We start from the raw sequence: 20,259 nt of genomic DNA, 5'->3' as shown, positions 1-20,259 counted from the left end.
ATAAGGAGAAATAGGCATTTCTTCTTAATGAACCTTTTTCTCTGAGTCGACGCACAAGAAAAAGGCAAATCTATAAAAAGTTCTAAGAAGTAAAAAGCATAAAAGGCTGTTAGCTCTAAAAGGCACATTTCCTCCTTTTGTTCTGGCCATGATTGAGGTAATTCTCCAGATTTGCACTGAAAACACTGCTTAATGTCTTTGGCTTGTGGGAATAAAAATTAAATTGGGCCTCAAGGTCCTTATTACAAGCCTCTCGTGTCAATCATTTTCAAACAAGGCCTTCATCTACAGTATTTCCGTTCCCTCCATCCTCCCTTTGGAACCTTATATAAGACTGGACATATGTGTAGAGCAGGCATAGAAGCTGAAGTCTAACTCCTCTGAACAGCCATGCAAATTTACAGCCTCTGCACAACGGTCAAAAGTCTTTCAAGTCATTTTGTGACGTTACAGGAGCAGGATGTTTCATTGCACTGTCACAGCTAGCTTAAACATGAGAAGTTTGTATTATTTCCAGTTTTGGTATTTGGCCTCCCTGCGTTGGATTTTTGTGTTTTGTTTTTTTTTCCATTTTTTAAAAAATTTAAACGGCATGTTTTGAATGAGCTGGAATAGTGAGTTCCTTGCAGAAACTGCTTTATTTATATCAAGATTTTGTATCAATGACTTGACTAATGCCTGTAGTACTAAACCGGCTACAGATGCATGTTCTCTCACTTCACAAATGCTTTTGTTTAAGTTGGCTCCTTCCTTTGAGCAGTTCTCATAACCTTAGCAGGAAGATTTGCCAAAAAGTCTTGAAGAAATGTCTTTTTCAGTCCAATTAAGTCCGTCATTGCCCTTTAGCAGTAAAGTGTGGAGGCAGCAGATTTTTTCCACAGCCAGCTGAGGTCATGTTCATGGTTACTTGCCTAGCTCTATTCTTATGAGCACTGCTTGCCTTTTCCTCATCACATTCACAGCCTCAGCTCCTTTTGAGTGGGCGGGATAAGGGAGATTTCAACCAGACAGGTTGTCTCCTGACAGTACTGTAAATTGTGAGTAACATGTAATTTCTAGAGGTTCTCAATGGTACAGGCTCATAGTGTTTCAGCAGGACTTTAGTATTATTAGATCAGTATGGCATACGGGACAGGGAACATCCTGTTCTAGGTAGTACTGTAGCTGTCTATCGAACATGCTGAGCTCTGGGAGATCATCTTGGCAGCTATAGTGCATCAGGACGATGCTATCAAAGTAGAGAGAGTCAGGGGAGTAATGGGAGTGAGCCAAGTAAAATCAGCATATTCTATTACAGGCAGATTAATGGAAAGAAGAAAACTGGGGTTTAAGAGGTAGGAGAGGCAGAGGGAGGGAGAGGCCACTAATGACAAGGTGATGAAAACTATAGAAGTGGACTCCAAGGAGAAGTTAATACAAACTAAATAAACGTTACCTTGCACATTCACAACAGCAGTTTTATGAGCAAACCAAAGTGCTTTGATCGTGGTATACACAAAAAGACACAATGTACATAGGGTGGGCAGCCAAATATGTTATTGTTTCACACATGCAGTCTCATTCACTGTTCCTCCTGCTACTGTTTTTTATATTTAAATAGGTGATTTCGGCTTTGTGAGTCGCTTTTCCTGGTATATCTCCAACGTTTTCATTCCAGCTCATCACGTTATATCTGCATCTATATATTACGTTTTAGGTATCCTTCTGCAGCTGCTGTTTATGTTTTGGGATGACGCTACCGTAATGTCAACAAATACACATAGTGTGATGATGCAGCACCTGGTTATATTTCTAAACACAAGCACATGGCAACCAATGCCAGGACATAAACGAAAGCTCATGCTGGCACGAATGGTTAGGTTTAGGGGAAGGAGCCATGGGGTAAGGTGTAGAAAAAAACCTCACTTTCAGGTGTGAACACTGAACTCCTGCATGAAAGTCCAGGTTTTGTTGATCCCCTGCACCACCCCTCCCGCCATATAGACGCCCTCCTGCTCCGTATATTATGTCCTTACTGGCAGCGTTTCAACCTAATGCAGCCTGCATGTGTTTAAAAACGCTGCGAGGGGTTTGTCTGGCCGGGTTTGTCTTTTCATGTAATGCCATCCAGCGGCATTTCATGTGCAGTTGTGCACGCAAAAGATGCCTTTTGGTGTTGCAGACTTGCGCCAAAAGCACTATCAAAGATGCAGTATTTTATAATTTGGACTGAGAATGGACAGGTATCTCCTACCTCTGCACTTTGCAAACTTCTCCCTCTGGCTTTGGCTGGCTGCACCTTCTGTAACAGCAGTTAAATGAACTTGTTTCTGACTGGATTTTTGACATGTCTGAAATTTTGTTGGCTGTCGTCGGGCTCTTGCCAGTTTAGGCAAAGCCACAAGATGATTCTCCAGGATCAATGCTTCTTTTTTTCACTCAGTCAGCACAATGTGACCAATAACCAGTACACATTAGAAAAGGTTTTTCGTAAAGGCTTTCTCACAGAAAGCCCTTTCTGAGAGAAACCTTTTCAATTTTACCAAAACCGCAACTTTTTTCCTATCTTTACCATGAAGTTCCTTTCTGGTTTCCCCTTAGGAAAACTTATCCAAAATGCATAACCAGTTAGTTTGTTGGAGCTGCTAACAAACATTGTGTGTGTGTGTGTGTGTGTGTGTGTGTGTGTGTGTGTGTGTGTGTGTGTGTGAGAGAGAGAGAGAGAGAGAGAGAGAGAGAGAGAGAGAGGAAATCATAACTTGGATTGACCTGTTTTTGCTGAAATGGACTATTAAGGGCTTTTTGGAAGCCTGTCTCTACATTGTTGTGAACCCTATCTCTGCTAGCAAACAAACTTCAATTGCTGAAATGCAAGGGGCCAACAGTCCGTGTTATATTATATTTTACAAATGAAGTGTGAGCACTCAGGTTGTGGCTAGACGAAGCACAACCTGTGAGCTTTAGTTTTACATTGCATGGGATTTAGTCCTACAGTTGGAGTTGGAATTAAACAACGGCATCTCTAAGAAAAAAGAAAAGAAAGTGCTCAAATCATATGGTGTATGCCCTGCCTAAGTAGAGACCCTAAACTGGATTTGTTTAAAGATGCGGCAGACATTTCTTTGGTAAAAAAAAAAAGAGCATCATAAATGTTGCAATATGCACACATTTTGATCAACAAGATGCATCCTCACTATAGAGATTATTTTATTTCTTACTATGAAGCTCATTTAAAAAAAAATCCTTTAAATCTCTTGTTGGAGCTTTGAGGGGAGCCAGCTTCGAGTTTGTGTATCAAAAGGCGTCATTGCCTGACTTTCCCAAGGCAAAGACATCAGCTGTGGTCCAGGCTTGATGTGCCTCTACAGAGCTCAAATGTAAAGTAGCGTGCTTTCCACGTTGCTCCTTTTAACATGTCGTATATCAAAGCATGCACTAAAACCATTAAAGTGTGTGTGGTGGGTTGTGATATAGTCTGCATTACAAAGCTGGGGTGTAAGAGTGCTGGTGTTAACTGTCTCTTGGCGTAATGAGAGAATGAGCTGTCAGAGACACGCATGTAATGGCTCCCTTGCCAGCCGCCCAGTTCAGGCCCTGTGGGACAACAGCACAGACGCACCATTTCTTTCATACTGTCTCATCCTCTGTGCTCTCTTTCCCTCTCCCTCTCTGTCTTGTCCTCCCTCCCTCCCTTCTCACTTCCTTTCCCTCTCTTCGTTAAACTCTGACCTGGACAGGGACCATGGCAGGCCTCTCATATCTTTTGTCTCTTTCCACTGCACAGATAGTAAATCGTACACATGCCAACAATCACATACACACATACAGAATCTCACTGACCGTGCAGGACTCAGGAGGGGCATTTAGTGACTATATCCCCTAGGATGGCCTACTCTATTCAGTATACAGTGGGTTTCTCTTGGGCAGTCAAGTCTATCTTCAGTGAAATAGGCAAACAGACTGCAGCTTCTCAATAGACCAGGCAAAATAGTCACACTCTGATGGTACATCTTTATCTCTCTGACAGCAATAGTATGCTTTCAGGACTGCTCTGTTAGAGGAGTGAGTTCAGACTCAGCCTCCTACTAGACATGTCCTTCATGTGCAAGGTCATTTCACTCTTGTAGTTTCAGTGAAAAAGAAGGCTTTGCAGCTTTGACATTTAATTCTGATATTGCTAAAGACATAAAAAGCTATTAAATATTCCCTTGCTAGTTTGTAAAGTGTTCTTGGCTAAAAGGTGTTGCTGATGTGCAGTGCCACAGTTGTACCTTTAGTCTCAAAGACAGGATTTCATAAATTGCACATTCACGCTATGGCTGAGCTTCCTCCTTCTCTTCTTTCCCTCTACTCCCAGCCAATCTATAAGCATTCATCCCCGGAGGCTTGCCGTTATGACAGTTCTTTCATCAGCCATTACTGCTGGTGTTAATGGCATCCTCATGCTGACTTTAAAGACTGATTATCATATTGTGCAGGTTGATTGACAGTTGACCTTCACACCAGTTTATGAAGAGCCGACTGGATACAGTGGGTCACCTCGATTACCTCAGTGACAGCGTATTAATACTAATCTGATAGAATTACCAGAAACCAATTAATCTGCAGACCCCAGACAAGACAGTGGTTAAAGAGATAGCACTGCTTCACAGCTTGGCCCATATAGTCACTAAATGCCCTGAGCCCTGTCTGCTGAGTGAAATTCTGTATGTGTGTCTGTGATTTCTGGCAAGTGTATGATTCACTTGGCCGAGGTACATAGGTGCATGGATTTCACAACAGGGAGGGGTTCATTCCCACCAACCATGTCTGTGTGATAAGCCCAAAGGTGAGGCGTCATGGATGTGCCATGCTCAGGTGAGGTTGCACTGACCCAGCGTGGTATACAGCTGACTTATTAGTGCAACTGTGAATCATTCAGCCTCAATGTACAGTCTTTTGAGGAGGCACGTGTTAGGGAAATATTTGCAAATTGATTCTGCGGACTTGTATCAGTGATGTTTTTTATGTAATGCTTTTAACTTAAATGTTTCCCTGACTGGCCTGATATAGGCGTTACAGCAATTAAGTAAACATTTCTCAGAAGATATTGGACTACATATTTGAAGTCAACTTGTGTCATGCAACTCACAGTTTGAAACAAATTTAAAGTAACTCCTTAAACTCTGGCAGACTCAGTAGTGGTTCCATTTTGATTCACTTAAGATGCTAAAGTTTCAGACTTTTTTGGTAAGAGGGTAGATTTCACTTGAAAATATGAAAAAGGGGGAGGTTTGGGGTCACCCCGCAGGTAATATTGAGCCTCAAACACTTAATTTTCTGCATTCTTGTAAATTTTTACACATCAATTTTTGCCTTTTCTGCATCAATTTCAGATGGAAGTGTCTTTAATTTGATCAACATAAGTTCTTTGCTGCTTTCACGTTTTTGGTGTAAGGGAAATTCACATACTAAATATGCGTCCACCTTGAAATCTATTCCTATGTTTCGTGAACAGTAATTGAATATAAGATTATGTTTTATAAAACGTGTAGAATAGACATGTTTATTTTTGGTGCAATAAGAGAAATAGTGTCTTTGGTTCGCATATCTCAGATCATTAATCTCTGGTTAAGTACTTGAACAAACAGATGCAGAATGTTATGAGATACTGTAATGAAGTGCAAAAGTTTTCACTAATTGAATATATGCCTGCTGTTAGATTATATGCATTAATAAAGCTTCGGGTAAAAGTAGCCGTGAAATGACATTGATAACGTATTGACCATGTCATCCTACTGACATATTTTGCGTTTTCAGTTTTTCTCCCTGTCAATGGTAGAACTCGTCACTGGGGATTCTGTGTTTCCTTTTTAAATTGACCTCTGTGGATATGATCGATAATTAAACATTATGACAGGAGGGTGAGGAAATAAAGGCTGTGTTTGTTCAGAGAGAGATAACATTCTCAGACAGTAACCAAAGCGAGGCAGAGCAGGCTGGCAATATTACCTCATGCTGAGCTGCATAATAAAAAGGGCCCGCATGCATATTAATATCAGCACTCTGCATAATGTCTACATCTTATGACAGGCTCAGAAATACACAGACACCTCACTGGTGCTGCTTAACCTTTCGTATATTTCACCATGGTTATTTGCATCCACATTCCCTCATGCAGGGAGGGATCTCCCCTAACCCTGGTCTCACCCACCTCAGCTCCTCTGGCCCTGGCTGCCAGCCTCGTTCCCACACACTCCACCAGTCTCGCACACTAACATTCCTCCTTAGAAACGCATGGTGGAGGTGTGCGATGCCAAACGAGTTCCTCGTTACTTCCCTCCCACTTGGTTGGTAGAAGCTTTTGGAAGAACTACAGCGACATCTGCATGTGCCATGGTTACAAAGCGCCATGCTCATACCCACCCACTTCACTGGGCTTCCCTTACCAGCCTGCGCCCCCGTCTGCACCGCCCCTCCTCCCTGCACCTGCGGCAATCATTTCTCAAATTACTAAACATGGCTAATTGTGTGAGGCGTGAAGCTCACTTCATTTGAATATTCTGGCTTGGGGGGAGATTTTGCTTTGCATATGGGGAGAATTAAGCAAGGATGTCTGGAAAAGGGAGAATCCGCAATTAGATACACAGGTCTCTGTGGGGTGAAATTTTACCACGGGATTGTTGTTTTCTGTGCTGTTTACATCGTACCTCGCCGGGGTATTGTTTTGTATGAGAGCTGATTTCATTAATTTAGGAAATGAATTTTAAATTTGGCTCCGTTGTTTATTTTTTAACTTTTTGGTTGAAAGCTGCAGCAGTCTAAATCACCTTTAAGGAGTGATTTTAAAAGTCTCCTTTAAAGCTGTTTTAGTCTTGCAGTTGAATGAATTTAAAAAAAGGCAGAATGCTCCATTAAAACTTGTAATGCTATAGTGGCTCACAGTGTGTTTATCTTCACTAACTGCATCCTCCTATATTCTGTGTGTTGTTTTCTTTTGCAAGTTCAAAATATGTGTGAAATGTTTAAACTTGCAGTACGCCCTGCATGTGTGTGTGTGTGTGTGTGTGTGTGTGTGTGTGTGTGTGTGTGTGTGTGTGTGTGTGTGTGGGAGGGATTAATTTCTCAATAATAAATCCAAATTTAATGGGCCTTGTTCCATAGCAAGAAATAGGCTTGGGTTTTGTTTGGGGTTTATTGTGGGGCATGTTAATGGGAGGAATAACTTGAAGCAGTTTGTGTTGTCTTGTGTGCGGAGATCATTGGAAAGACATAATATAAGTTATTCCCATCAAGTAATTAGTCCACTGTATCCAGCCTGCTCACACCTGCTGCCAAAAGTCACCTGCAATGTTCTGCCCTCATTCATTTAACATTTTAAACCTCGCACAAAATTAACAGTATAATCTTCATTCAAACAAGAATGCACAATTTAGACGATCACATGCAAATATTTCATGAAGTTCGGAATCGCAATAATAATCTATTTTCTACTCTGTTCACAAATCCACAAACATCCATTCGTTCTACATGAATAGACATTCACTGTATGTGAGATGGCTCCTTGCACAGATTGTAAGGTGCTCAATTAGTCCGTGTCGGAAAGGTTGAGCGCACTGACTTTTTTAATTAATGTTGAATTAAACGAATTGGCAGGTTGCCAGAGACCGGGCACACAGCTTTGAAGATTGTCATCGCATAATGAGTCGCTTTTTTTTTCCTCTTTATATTTTATGCTTTTCTGTTTCCAGCCCCTCGCTCTCTGCTGCCATTTGCCCGTATGCCTTAGCGATTTAATGATATGCAAATGAAATATGCATAAAACCATTCTGCTGTAGGATGATTAAGCACAGAGGACATTAGCCAGTGCCGCCACAGTGTCTGCTGTCTCCTCTGCATTCCGCTTCGACCAGGCGCCAACAACATCACTCTAATAAAGATCAATGCTGCTAATGCGCTAATCATTTGAATAACACAAATAATATCCCATTTGAGAGAAATTAGATTCCAGGAAGGTGTCTTCTCGTTCCAGTTTTGTAAGATCCAGAAGCAGGAAAGGCAGATGTCTTCATAAGTGAGAGAGAGCAGGCAGAGAGCAAAGAGACCAGGTTTTTCCAACAGGGAGCACTTGAACATCACTGGCATTGCAGGAGCTTTTCTCTGCTTGTTTGTGAGTACTGTGGCATTATTTGACTACTGGCATATAACGAAGGAAGAAAAATATCCCCGTTCCTGCTTTCCCTCTCTCTCTCTCACTCACACACACACACACACACACACTCTCCACCCCCCATTCCATTCTGCTCTCTCGTGCAAGCCCCCTTTTTTTTTTTTTTTTTTTTTTTTTTTTGTAATCCATTTGTGTAATGAAGACGCTGCACAATTAACATCCCCCATGGAATTAAATAAAAGGGTGGTTATCCAAAGTTCATTAGCTCCGAAAGATTAGAATATCCATGTGTTTCCCCTTGATGAATACGGAAAAAAAAATCGGCACCAATTACAAATTAGATTAATCGTTGTTCGTATTTGTTGCGATCACGATGATCGCACTTGAAATGCCCAAAAAGATGCCATCTTTCTAGCGGTCCTTCCTCTGTGGTGGTACAACCAGATTCAGACATCTTGGTAGTGCCATGGTTGGGTAGCAAGCACAAAGATGTTATAATCCCTCCCTTTGGATGACTTCCTTAATTATTCATATTGCACAACCATGATTCTTGTCCAAAGAAATCCAGGAAAAAAAAAAACAACAAACAATAATTGTTGATGCCAATGGATTAATTTCCTCGCGTAGCTAATTACTGTTTTAATTCCTACTGCGCATATTAACAATGAAAACGAACTTAATGAAAGCCTTCGTGTCTTTGCAGCGGTGCCCATCCTTGGCTCTGTGCCCGATGCCAGCAGACCTCGCGGGAACCACAAAATCGTTCCTCCGGACCCAAAGAGTGCCCCGAACCGCATCTCAGACCAGTTGGTAAGTCTGCGTTGCATCTGTTTATGATAGTTTAGCGCAGGAGGGGAAAATCCTGAAAGGGTGGAGTTTGTTAATTTTTTTTGGGTGGTTGGCAAGAAAGGGGCAAAAGAGTCCTGGAGATGGGTGTGGAGGATGTAATGAGTTCCCACGGCCTCACTACCCCCAGTTTGGTTGCAGGCAGGCCGGCACCTCCCCCTCCGTGTCTCTTGAACTCAGGTTGCCTCCTTGTTCCTGTGCCTTCTGTACCCATTCCTCTGAGTTCCTGTTGTGTCCGTGCCACCTCTCTCACTTGGCTCTCATGCTGCTGGTTACTACATTGAGCCTATAGGAATTCAAGTCCATAATGATTGCTGTGAATATAGATGAAGCACACAAATGCCTGCATCCCTCTCTGCTGTTGCCTGGCTTGCTGTAGATGTAGAAATGTATGATCGTTTTATGACTTTTTTTGAAAGCGTTCCAAGAAGTTTCCCCTGCCACAGAAGAAATCATTTAGTAGAAAACAGGATGTGTGATTAGTTTCGATCAGCAGAAGTTCAAATAGAGGGAAAGAAAAGTTAATTAATTTTTGTCTGTCCGCTGATTATAATTTGTTTTGGCAGTTCATTAGTATGCATCCTCATGTTTGCATTTTTTGTCTCTCTTTTGTGTCTGTGACATTGTAAACAGCTGCTATTGAGCTTCAGGCAAAGTCCCTCAGGTCCATTCTTCCCCCTCCTCCTCCTGTAGGCAGGCACACAGGCGATTGGCAGATTGGCAGTGTCTGTTGCAGCAGTGCCTATGGTAGACATTCAGTGTGCAATAAGAACTGGCAGTTTACACAGGGGAAAATGTGGGGTAAAGGGGGAAGGGTGTTGGCACAAAAAGAGGCACTTGCTTCACATCCTCTGCTAATAGTTAAGCAGTTCGCCGCTTTTGTCTTCATCTTGTTTTTTGTTGTTTTATCTCCATTATGGATTCTTTTGTTGATAATTTAAGTCGTTCCTCTGACTGAGTGTGTCACCCTAATTAACGAAGCTCTAATTAGTCATATCAGGTGCTGTAATGTCTCTGTTTGTTCTTTTCTCTTTTGTTTTTGGCAACTGGAACGCGAAGGGTATCCGATTGTGTTGGTTGGTCTTAATCGTGGTGTATATTCCCCATCCTTCGCCAGTTTTCGTGCCAGATGCCATCACATTCCAGCTGGCACACCACTTGAGACCGGCAAGTGCCAAATTATTGCTCCTTGGGCATCCTCCAAACCAATGACTTTTTACCCAAGTCCATAAATGCAACTATGAGATAGAAATGGCGTTTGTCATCCCCCGTATCCTCCAAATGTACGTCCTTTACTGCCAACGAGTGAACTGGCATGGCGTCTCCTGCCCAGATGGCTGGCTGGCTGCCTGGCACACAGAGCTGTGCCTCAGATGTTGAGAGAGAGCAAGAAGGAGCGAGTGGGAGGGGCTTCTTTTTGTGCCACCGCCACACCCCCCAGTTATCGATAGAACAACAAAACAGCCCCAAGTTTCTGTTGTTCTGGTTTTAGAATTTCAGTCTTCATCATTAATCCCTTGTGACACTGCCTCCAATTCCCGCTCCTGTGAGTGTGGCACCCATCACTGTAGGTTCACTTCCTGTCTCACGTCTTCAGTCACATGCAGTTTTGCTGTATTTTAGACTGCTGGATATCCTCCATCATGGTGCCATGCAGCCACAGCAAATCCTTCTGAGTGGCAGCTCTCAAAATGTATTCAGGTGTAGTCCACTTCTTGAAGCCGTCATCAGCAGATGTTTACTTATCCTCCAAGGCGGTACTGAAGACTGAATGAACCTGTATCTTCACTGCAACTTCTAGTGTAAGTAAGCCCCCCCCCCCCTTCTCCTCCTCCATTCGCTTTAAAAAACAAAACAACAAAAATCAAGATTAAAAAAAAAAAACAAACTCAAAACGCTGTGACGCTACCAAAATGACGACAGGACCCTTCTGTCTCCCAGGCTTCATCTAAGCACCTACCCTAGAGAGCGAGCAGAAGTCCGCCTTGGTGCTACCACTGAATGGATGGCACTGTGCCAACTTCTCTCTGCCATCAACCGCATTCGCTCCTTGTTTCTCTTATTTGCCCATCCCCTTTCTCTCTCAGTCCCTCTCTTACCCACCCTCCTCCTCTCCCTAGCTTTCCTTCCACATGCCCACTACACCCGCCTTCCATCTCCCTTTTTTTCTTTCTACGGGCTTGACATTAATTAACGTTTGGGTTAATTGATTCTAAAAGCTGATGATTTTGTCTAACAGTCCTCGTAAGCCGACCGGCTAACTGCTCTGCGCCCTGCCGTGTAACCTCGGTGCCGGGCATTAGCTGCTTTGCCCCTTCCTCTTCACTGGTCCTAGATGGAGAAAGACAGAGCCTCGTCCCACAACCAGCAGCCTTAGTATTGTGCAACAAAACCAGGGTGAGCTGTGCCTGTATGCGCCACAGTACCCAGTCTCCTATCCGACTCCAGCTGATTTAAGATGATGTTTTGCAGGCTGATGCCACCGCACAGTGTCTTCCTGCATTTTCTATATAATCAAAGTCCTCCTTCTGCTACCTTCTCTTCTTTTTTCTTTAAATACTTCTCCCATTTCATCCTCCCTACTTCTCTTCCAGCCCTACACACTCCTCCTTCCTCCCTCTCACTGTCTCTGTTTGTAATTGTCTTTAATTGCATCACGATCACTCTTGAAGCTGCATTTTTGACCATCTGCTTTGCTGTTACTATTGTGGGACATTGATAAAGTGCGTTACGAACGGCTTGTAAACAAATGACCGTTTATTTCGACATTTTTGATAAAGCTCTATATGTATGTGTGGTAATTATCTTCTCTCTTGTCATTAGCGGTTTCGTCATTAGTGGTTTCAGCGAATATTTGATTAAATAATTATCTTGGCCACATCTGCTTTTGCTCTTTCGGCGATTTTTATTCCGGTCGTTTGGTACGGAGTTGATGAGGTTAAAAGCGGGAGACAAAATAGTTTAATTATTTAAAAAAAATCCCCCCTCCCTCTCAAGAGTGTGTGCACACTGCTGTTAATTAGCAATCCCGCGGCTTGCTTTAATAGTCAAGGTAAAATAGACTAATTAAGAGAAATGCACAAACGCTCGCAAAAACTGTGCGACATACCTAATGCGATTTCCGTATAAATCCTTGCTTATTCTCTCTCCCCTTTGTCTGTATTATACTGTACACATTTCATGTTTCACAGTTGCATGGCTGTATAATTAAAGATTATGTGGACACAGAAATTGTCCTCTTCAAAGTCTTCCTCAGCCTGCTGTATTAGGAAAGCAGTGGCAAAGGGCTTCATCGTGCTCAATCATGCTCCTCTGTCTTGTTTCACACTCTTTTGTTTTGTTATTTTTTATTAAATAAAAAGCAGCAACTGGGCAATTGAGGCAACAAGAGGAATCCATTATGCAAATTGGCCAGAATTTGCATAATGTCTTATGCCAGGAATATGCAAATGAACCGTATAATTTATGAGCGCCTGCGTCTGTCTCATAGTGTTCCCATAACTTACAAAGAGTTTTTTTTCCCTCCTCCTCCTCTCTCCTCCTATCCAAGCTGGCACGACCACACTCACAGACCAGACCCACACCAAACAAGCACACCCACAAAAAAGCGTTTCTGGCTGGGTAGTGTGACTGGGTGGGAAAAAACTTGTCTGGCAGACTGATGGGGGATAAGGAGGCAGGCAAGGGGCGGGGACGGTTGGTATGGTGGAAATGTGTAGGGGGGCACATAAATCCCTCTACAAAGGCTCAGTAGCAGATGCTAATTCTCTAAAACAACAGCGAAACTAAATAAAATGAGAGACGAAAAACAAAGGCGGAAGATTTCGACTGGGCGGAGCGACAGCGATTTCTGACTTCTTTTTGTCTTGTTGCATATGCGTTGGTTCTGCGCTTTTTCCCTTTTCTTTGATGCCCGCTTTGGAGATTTTTTTTCCTGTCATACGAGCTGGCAGCTTTTTCCTCTTGTAGAGGATTTCCTCATGAGTCAGTTGGATGAAGGCAGCTGAGTGCTGGGTGGGATGGAGAGGAGAGAGAAACACAGAAGGAGAGAGAGGCTGTATCTCAAGGCATGCATGTGTGGGCTCCAGTCAGTCTCCACCAGTACCCTGGGATGCCACCACTCAGCCCGGCCAAGCCCAGCACAGAGCATCCAAGCTGTATCCAGGGAGACTAGAGGACCAGACACATCCTGATGATAGAAATTGCACACCAGTTGTTTGGGCTTCTCATTCCCCAGCAGGATTCTCTTTGCCGCAATTACTCTATTACGATTCGTTTGTGGTGATTGGCCTGCTTTGCATAGTTGATGTGAGGCTAATGGCTAAAGAGACAAATCTACATTGTTCCGGAGAAAAAGAGCCACAGGGGACTGCGTTGGAGAAAAGGCTTCCACCACTGCACTCCAATTCATTGAGGACATGAATGTTGAAAAAAAACCCAAACTTGTTTGTTTTTTCTGAACTCCTCTTCAGGGCCTGTTCTCACAGAAATTCCAACCTCGTGTCGTCATATTTTTGCATCAACCGCCTCTGTGCTGGAAATGCGCTATTTCTATATTTTCTCACACATGGACACAGCCGAGCGTCTGATGGTAGAAAGGTGTTTGTGCCAAGACCGCCCCGTTGCACACAAACACAGTGAGTGTGCCCGCCTCCCCCTCAGCCTGAAGGGGCATCTGTTCCCTCCATGTTGGACAGTGATTGTATAGCAGCAGACGTGAGCATGAATGTGTATGTGTGCAAGGGCACATGCGCTTATGGGAAGTAGAAACAGACAAAGGAGATTGCATTATGTAAGTCAGCATGATGTGTCTATCCTTCATTCTTCAACACATGCACACAGACACACACACACATGCTTCAGTTAGTGGAGTGTGCCAGCTTCTCTTTTGCTGTCTCAGGACTTTGGATCGGAGGAAGAAAAGAGGACCATCCTATGGAAATACCGACCATTCTGCAGTTTTCTGTTATTTCACCTTTTGGCTGTGGTTCTTAATCGCACTTGATTGTTGTCGCTGTCGCTAATTCCAACTCAGACATTCCACAATTAGAATGTCAAGCTCATTATATACAGCTATTTTTTATGTCGTCTAGGTTTCTCAGTTTGCATTTTTAATAACCTGTTTTTTCCGTCTGTATAATGCTGCAGCGAAATTGCCAGGATTAATTTTCTGTATGCATGGTATTCATGCGAGCAATTATTTTCTGGAATTAGCATTCCACTGGCAGCTTATTATACCGCACAGACCTTTCATTATCTTTAATGAATGACTCATTTGAATGTGAAACATTTGGACTCAAATCTTGTCTCTGAATATACATCGGAAGTTTCACATCCAGATTGTGATGCCTGCACAAATTGGTTCTCCTGATTTTTGTATGCGAACTTAAGTTTTATATTTCACCTTATTTCCTTTGGGAAAATGAGTTAAAACATTACTATTACTTCAGCCCGTGTTTAGATAAACTAATAATATGCATTAAGTGCTTTTATAATTACAGGTATTATTAATAATTGAAAACAACAACAATAATAAAAACAAAAGTAAGAGAAAGAAATAATTATAAATATTAGCAATTAAATTAAAACATAGTGAGCACTTACATAAATAAGATGACAATGACAAATTAAAGGATAAATTCATGGTTTATGAGCATTGCAGGATTTGTTTGGACTCTAGCTAAGATATGGGTCTTAGATAAGGAACAAGTGGTAAGGATGCTGACACTTGTAGGAAGCTAGTAGGATTAAGAAAGACTGCATTATGCTGCTGAACATCTTCATAAATTATCAAATAAAATTAAGAGCACTAACTACAAAAGGATACGTCCTTCAAATGTAAACTCAAATTTAACATCAGTTTGAAGTTTTGTAGAAATTGTGAGACACACCAAAAACTGTAAAAATAAATTGTACACTGACAATGCAGTGATACTGTATGTCTTTGACCTTTCTAAATAAAATGTGTTTAAGTTTTCAGTGAAGGTGGAAATAAGCTTTAGATTTGTTTGCGTTTTTGTGTATGCTCTGTGCATATGTGTGCTTTCAGGTAGTGTATGTGTGCATATGTTTGGTTTTGTTGTATGACATCATGCACTGTATGTTTGGTAAAACCAGTAAAGACAGATCTGGCTTAATAGTTGCCCAAAACAGCAAGTTTTCAAAGAAAAAGTAGACCTAAGCAATTCAAACATTTTTTAAGTTTGATATTAATATTTTAATTTCTTAACCAAGAAAAAGTCAGTGCTCCTATGAAAGAGCACTCACAATGTCGACTTTTTGTTAAAGATTATTTTTTGGGGGCATTTTCCCTTTATTTTATAGGACACTGTTAGAGAGACAGGAAGGGTGGGAGAGAGAAGGTGGTTTGACACTCAGCACAGGGCCACAGGCCAGACTCGAACCTGGGCCACTGCAGAAGCCTCAGGCACATGGGGCACACACTCTACTCAGCGAGCTAGAGGTCACCCCACAATATTACCTTTAACTAAAACATTAAACTAGTAATATTTGGTATTATAAGATTACAGTATCATATGACAGCGAAACAGGTTTCTTTGCATATGGTACAGACTGACACTTTTTGTGTCGGTTGAAGACAAAGAAGTCATAGAAATAAATTTGAGGGATAAATGAAACAGTCATTGCCAGTCAAAGCAGCTTTCAGCTTCTATGTCAAACAGAAAAATGGGAAATAATCAAACCTTTGTCGTTATGGTGGTCTCTCTAACTTTTGTGCATAACACAATAGAAAACATTAAAGTTGCTAATGTTGTCTCATGTTGCGGTACATTTGTGTTGGTAGCACTGGTGCTGTTTTGCCACTGTACATTTACAAGGTGGGGAAAACAAGCTGCTAATAAGATACACCTACATCAAGCTGAGGTTCGTTGATTATGTCTCAGGAAGCGGCGGTTATACTGTATGATTGAATGGCATCTATAGCACCAAGTGGCAGTATGGCGGTGGAGTGCTCATGACCTACCTGAACTATTTTATGCTGTATCTTTGGTTTACTGTAGTTAAAAATGTATTTATCATTATGTCATGGGGTAATTTTTAGGCTGTTTCTGATGTTGTCTAATGCCGCTATTCCATTGCATTCCATTAGCAAAACTTGCGTGTAGTGCCTGGTACTTTTCTTGGAGCCACCTTGGTCGAGGTTCCAAGGCAACTGAGCTATTAAAAGTTGGAGTAAAAACACTGCAGATCACTGATTGGTCCGAGAGAATCATCACTAATTGTCACTTGCCCAACATGTGACAATAAGCTCAAACCTGCCGTTTTTAAATATCCAAGCTATCATTTATTATGATTGCAATTCACACAGAGTTTTAAAAAAGCAGCCCGTAAATGTATGCTATGTATTCTATGCTGTACAATTGACAACGTGCAGATGTCTCTCTGTTTGGTTGCTGATTAAAGGTTTAGGCGAGTATTGTGTTTAAGATGATGTCATGGGAGTGTCAAACAGTGTAGCAGTAGCAATCAGCTGAGAATCTTACCTACACTGAGGGGGTGCTATCCAACGTTCAAAAAAAAGGCAAGGGGCAAGGAACTATCCAGGAACTATCCAGGGCAACTTGCAGAAATAGTTTTGGCCTGTTGGGCAGAGCCAAAGAGAAACACTGTGCTTTACAACTTTCTGAAAGATGAACAGGGCCATTGTGCTTTTCTGTCACCTTATGGAAGTAGTTAATTATTTCTTTCTTTTTTTCGTCATCTTACTAACATTTTAGCGTACAATGGGAACAAAAATAACATACTTCTATTTTGGAGTTTTTGGTCTTGCATTGTATGGATGTGATGCCCTTTGAACTGATGGTGTCCTTGGCTTAATAAAATAATTTCATTTTGAATGAACAAAATGAAAATTATTGTTGTATCTATTGAATAAGTTTTATACTTTTTTCTCTCATTTTTAAAATTTTCTGTCAAAAATAAGAATATACCTCATTCAACTTGAAACATCATATTAAATTATAATGGGCAGGAGGAAAGACCTTTAAGGAAAGGACTGTGAATCAAATAAAATGCACACTTCAGAAAAAAAACAGGATTATTTATTCAGGTATGCAGGGCTGAGGGTCCTTTTTCTAAAAAAAAGAAAAAAATAGAATTTTAAAAATTAGAACGTTGAAAACTAAGTTTGCAGCATTCTTACATTAATTCCCATACCGAGAAGCTATTTTTTTTTCTTATATTTACCCATGTCAGTGTTTCCTCTAGGATTTTTTTCAGCAGCGGGGGCAGGCTCTCCGGGGAGCCGTGGCGGCGTAAACAAATGACACTTGACTGCAGATTTTAGTTTTATGCCCAGCATAATGCCCCTTTTTATTGAATGGTTGGCATGAAAATCGCTTTTTAAAGGCTGAATGTAAAAATACATCATGGCGTGTATATCGCTTAATGCTATCAATTAGTTTACTCACGTTAGCGACACTGAGTTGAGTTGGCACCGGGCCCAATCAACTTAAGCTACGTAACCTTAGCTGGCCATCAATATTTTGCGAATGTTTATTTAACTAATAAAATCTATTATAAGTTTTCTTAAGCTAATAAGTCTACCTTTTCTCCGGTAAGTTGCACGCTTTTTTCAAGCCGACACTCCTCTGACTCTCCGACCTGATGCCTGGATGCGAGTAGCTAATTAACGTCGGCACCAGTTAGTTCTGTTGGGGGGTGGGAGGGGGCGGTGGTATCTACCCCAAAGAGTAGATACGGAGCAAGACAGTTATCTGCCTCAGCACTCGCGACACCCAACGCAGTGCAGGACTGTGCTGTGATGCGGCGGTGATGTATTTGCAATTTAAAAAAAAAAAAACAACCAAAAAAAAAACGACATTTGAAGGAGCGGCGGGTAGGATTTGAGTGTAGAAATGAGTGTAGAGGAAACACTGCATGTGAATGAAAGATGTGTATACTTTTGAGATAAAATACTGTTGTATCAGTTGTCGTAGAATAAAAGTTTACGTTGATCATGTTCTTTTTCAGTGAAGGCCATTAGGTATATGATAAGTTTCTTGTAGCTGATATAACTATGATGCAACCTGAGTGGCACTAGTCTAGCGGTTAGAAGAAGTGTGCAATATGTTGTTGACAATACAGAGGAAACACAGGGACTAAGTCACAGACATGCTGGTCATTTCTTTTGGGGTACTGGCCTTATTAGCCACAGCTGCCTCCCTTCACAAAAGGAACGAGCTTGGCCGAGAGCTTCAAAAGGACAGTCTTATAGTCATAGAGGGAGATCTCAGTGACACTAAAAAGTGAGGAAGGTTTTGCTGGTTGATGATTTAAAAAAGCAGCAGAACAATGGGCGTGCCATTGTTTTATAGAGCTGCCACCTGATTTGGCCTCAGGGTGCTGAGGCTGTCAGTAAAAGTGCACCAATAGTGAGCCCATTAGAGGGTGAAATATGCACAAAGTAGAATCTGTCTTTAAATTGTATTTATTACTCTGAATCATCACTCTTATCGCTGAATCTTTCAAATCATAAATGGCATGATGATATTTGATGAAAGTCACCACTGTGGTATTGTTGTTCTTGTTGATCAGGCTTCATAATAACCCTGGATATTCATGAGCTAGCTGAAGTTTGGAGCATAGTAATAACAACATGCGTCTAAAATATGATGATACAAAGTGATTGTGTTTTAAAAGGAAGGCATGAATGAGAGGCGAGGCTAGATTGCTTCTCTCGCTGAAAGCTCCCTTCACATTCAATGCACCCCTTGACCCATCAGCATTCATTAGTAGGTGAGGATTTATTTCAGCACAAGATGTTCCCATAAAAGTGGCAATCTTGTTGTACTAGCATGAAGGTTTTAGCATTCTGGGTAACAGCATCTGAAATCACAGAGACGCAAATGGGTCCAGCCATAAATACAGTCTAACCATGAATAATGGAGCTAGCCTATGTGAAAGCACACAGTGTTAAAAAAGCCTTCGCTTTCTCTGTGTGATGATATAGTTAATATTCTCTCATTGAATATACATGCTATTTTGGTTGTAAGATTTTAGGATCTAATGGAAACTGAAAGGTATTTGAGTGTATAATTCATTGTTATGTCAGGGTGAATTATTGTTATTGTTATTGCGCAACTCTAGGAGAAGTGTATACTCTTGACCCAGCTAAGGGACTTGAGTAAGCCTACAGTTAAAACGAAAAACAAGAGACCCCAATGGATCTGCCAGATCATCCAGTGCTTTTTCCTGACAGAAGAGGCTGTTAGAGTGAGAATACATTACACTGACCCACTGACACTTGCTCTTTTAATTGCACTCCACGATCCTCTTTACTTTTCTTTCACTGTCAGCTCGGCTAAAGCTTTCAAGACTACACTGTACTGAAATTGAAATTCTTTTCGAACACATGTAGCTTTATATGAGTGCACCTTCGGTGTTTTTGCAGACACAAGGGTATCCTACAATTACTATTTGGACTGCAACACTCACAATCAGATCCTAGGATCACACATATTATAGTAATAATAATGATAATAACTAAAAAAAAGTAGTTATGAAACTAGATATTTTTTGGACTACTGGAACAATGAAAAGAAAACAAACCAATACATCGCATTGGCACAGGGCTCTTTATTCCTACCTGAAGATGCCTCTAAACTCAACATTTCAAATTATATTTTGTAATGTATTTTTTATTGTATCTGCAATGGTTACATAATCCTTTTTGAGGGCACCTTTCCTTGGTAGGAGGACATCACTAGTCTTTCTTAGATTATGGGCTCGACTCTTGAAAAGGCCAGTGTGCTTTCAAAGCGCTGCACTGGGCATGCTGCATGATCTCAAGAGGCTGTCGCTCATTTTTTTCTGTTTACTTGTTCTGTTGTGGCATCAAACTCACAGAGGCCATTCCCCTTTCAGAGTCCATCTGTGGTAAGGACTTGTGAAAAACTTCTCAAACCAACCAACAGTTCTTTCCCAGTTGAGGAACTTTGCTTTTTTAATTGTTTTTCGAAGCTGCTGCTTACCATCAACAGAGCTGAGGACCTTCATTGATGGAGCAGACAACACAGAGATCCTGTGCCAGAGGGAGCAGAGTCTTTCTTTGTCTGAAACAGACAAATTGTTCTGTCAGCTGTGGTCAGTGGACTGTTTTTGTCAGTGGAGAGCTGTTGGAGACACCAAGAGACTAGATAAACATCTTGACACTGGATACGGAGCAGAATGGAGATGAGGACTAAACTGAATTCCTTCATAATCCATATCTACCATTCCATTACTATGAGCTGATGTGGCTGTGAAACACCTACAGTCACCTG

At 41.5% G+C, this 20,259-nt stretch overlaps 1 protein-coding gene across 2 annotated transcripts in view; it reads left to right on the top strand.

Annotated features, from left to right (window-relative positions):
- LOC121942405 (uncharacterized) overlaps positions 1 to 20,259 on the top strand; it is a 188,989-nt gene that overhangs the window by 50,702 nt on the left and 118,028 nt on the right. Inside the window, exon 4 of one of the 2 annotated variants that reach the window (XM_088077715.1) lies at positions 8,832 to 8,938. In XM_088077715.1, the coding sequence (XP_087933841.1) occupies positions 8,832 to 8,938 (107 nt within the window). Of the gene's footprint in view, positions 1 to 8,831; positions 10,758 to 20,259 lie in introns of those variants that run through there. The other variant, XM_088077710.1, reaches the window with a different exon arrangement.

Source organism: Plectropomus leopardus, chromosome 1 (genome assembly GCF_026936395.1).
Source record: "Plectropomus leopardus strain MGB_pleo_1.0 chromosome 1, ASM2693639v1, whole genome shotgun sequence".
Lineage (NCBI taxonomy): Eukaryota > Metazoa > Chordata > Actinopteri > Perciformes > Serranidae > Plectropomus > Plectropomus leopardus.
The sequence above is the reverse complement of the archived record's forward strand: the minus strand, read 5'-3'. Positions and strand labels throughout refer to the sequence as shown.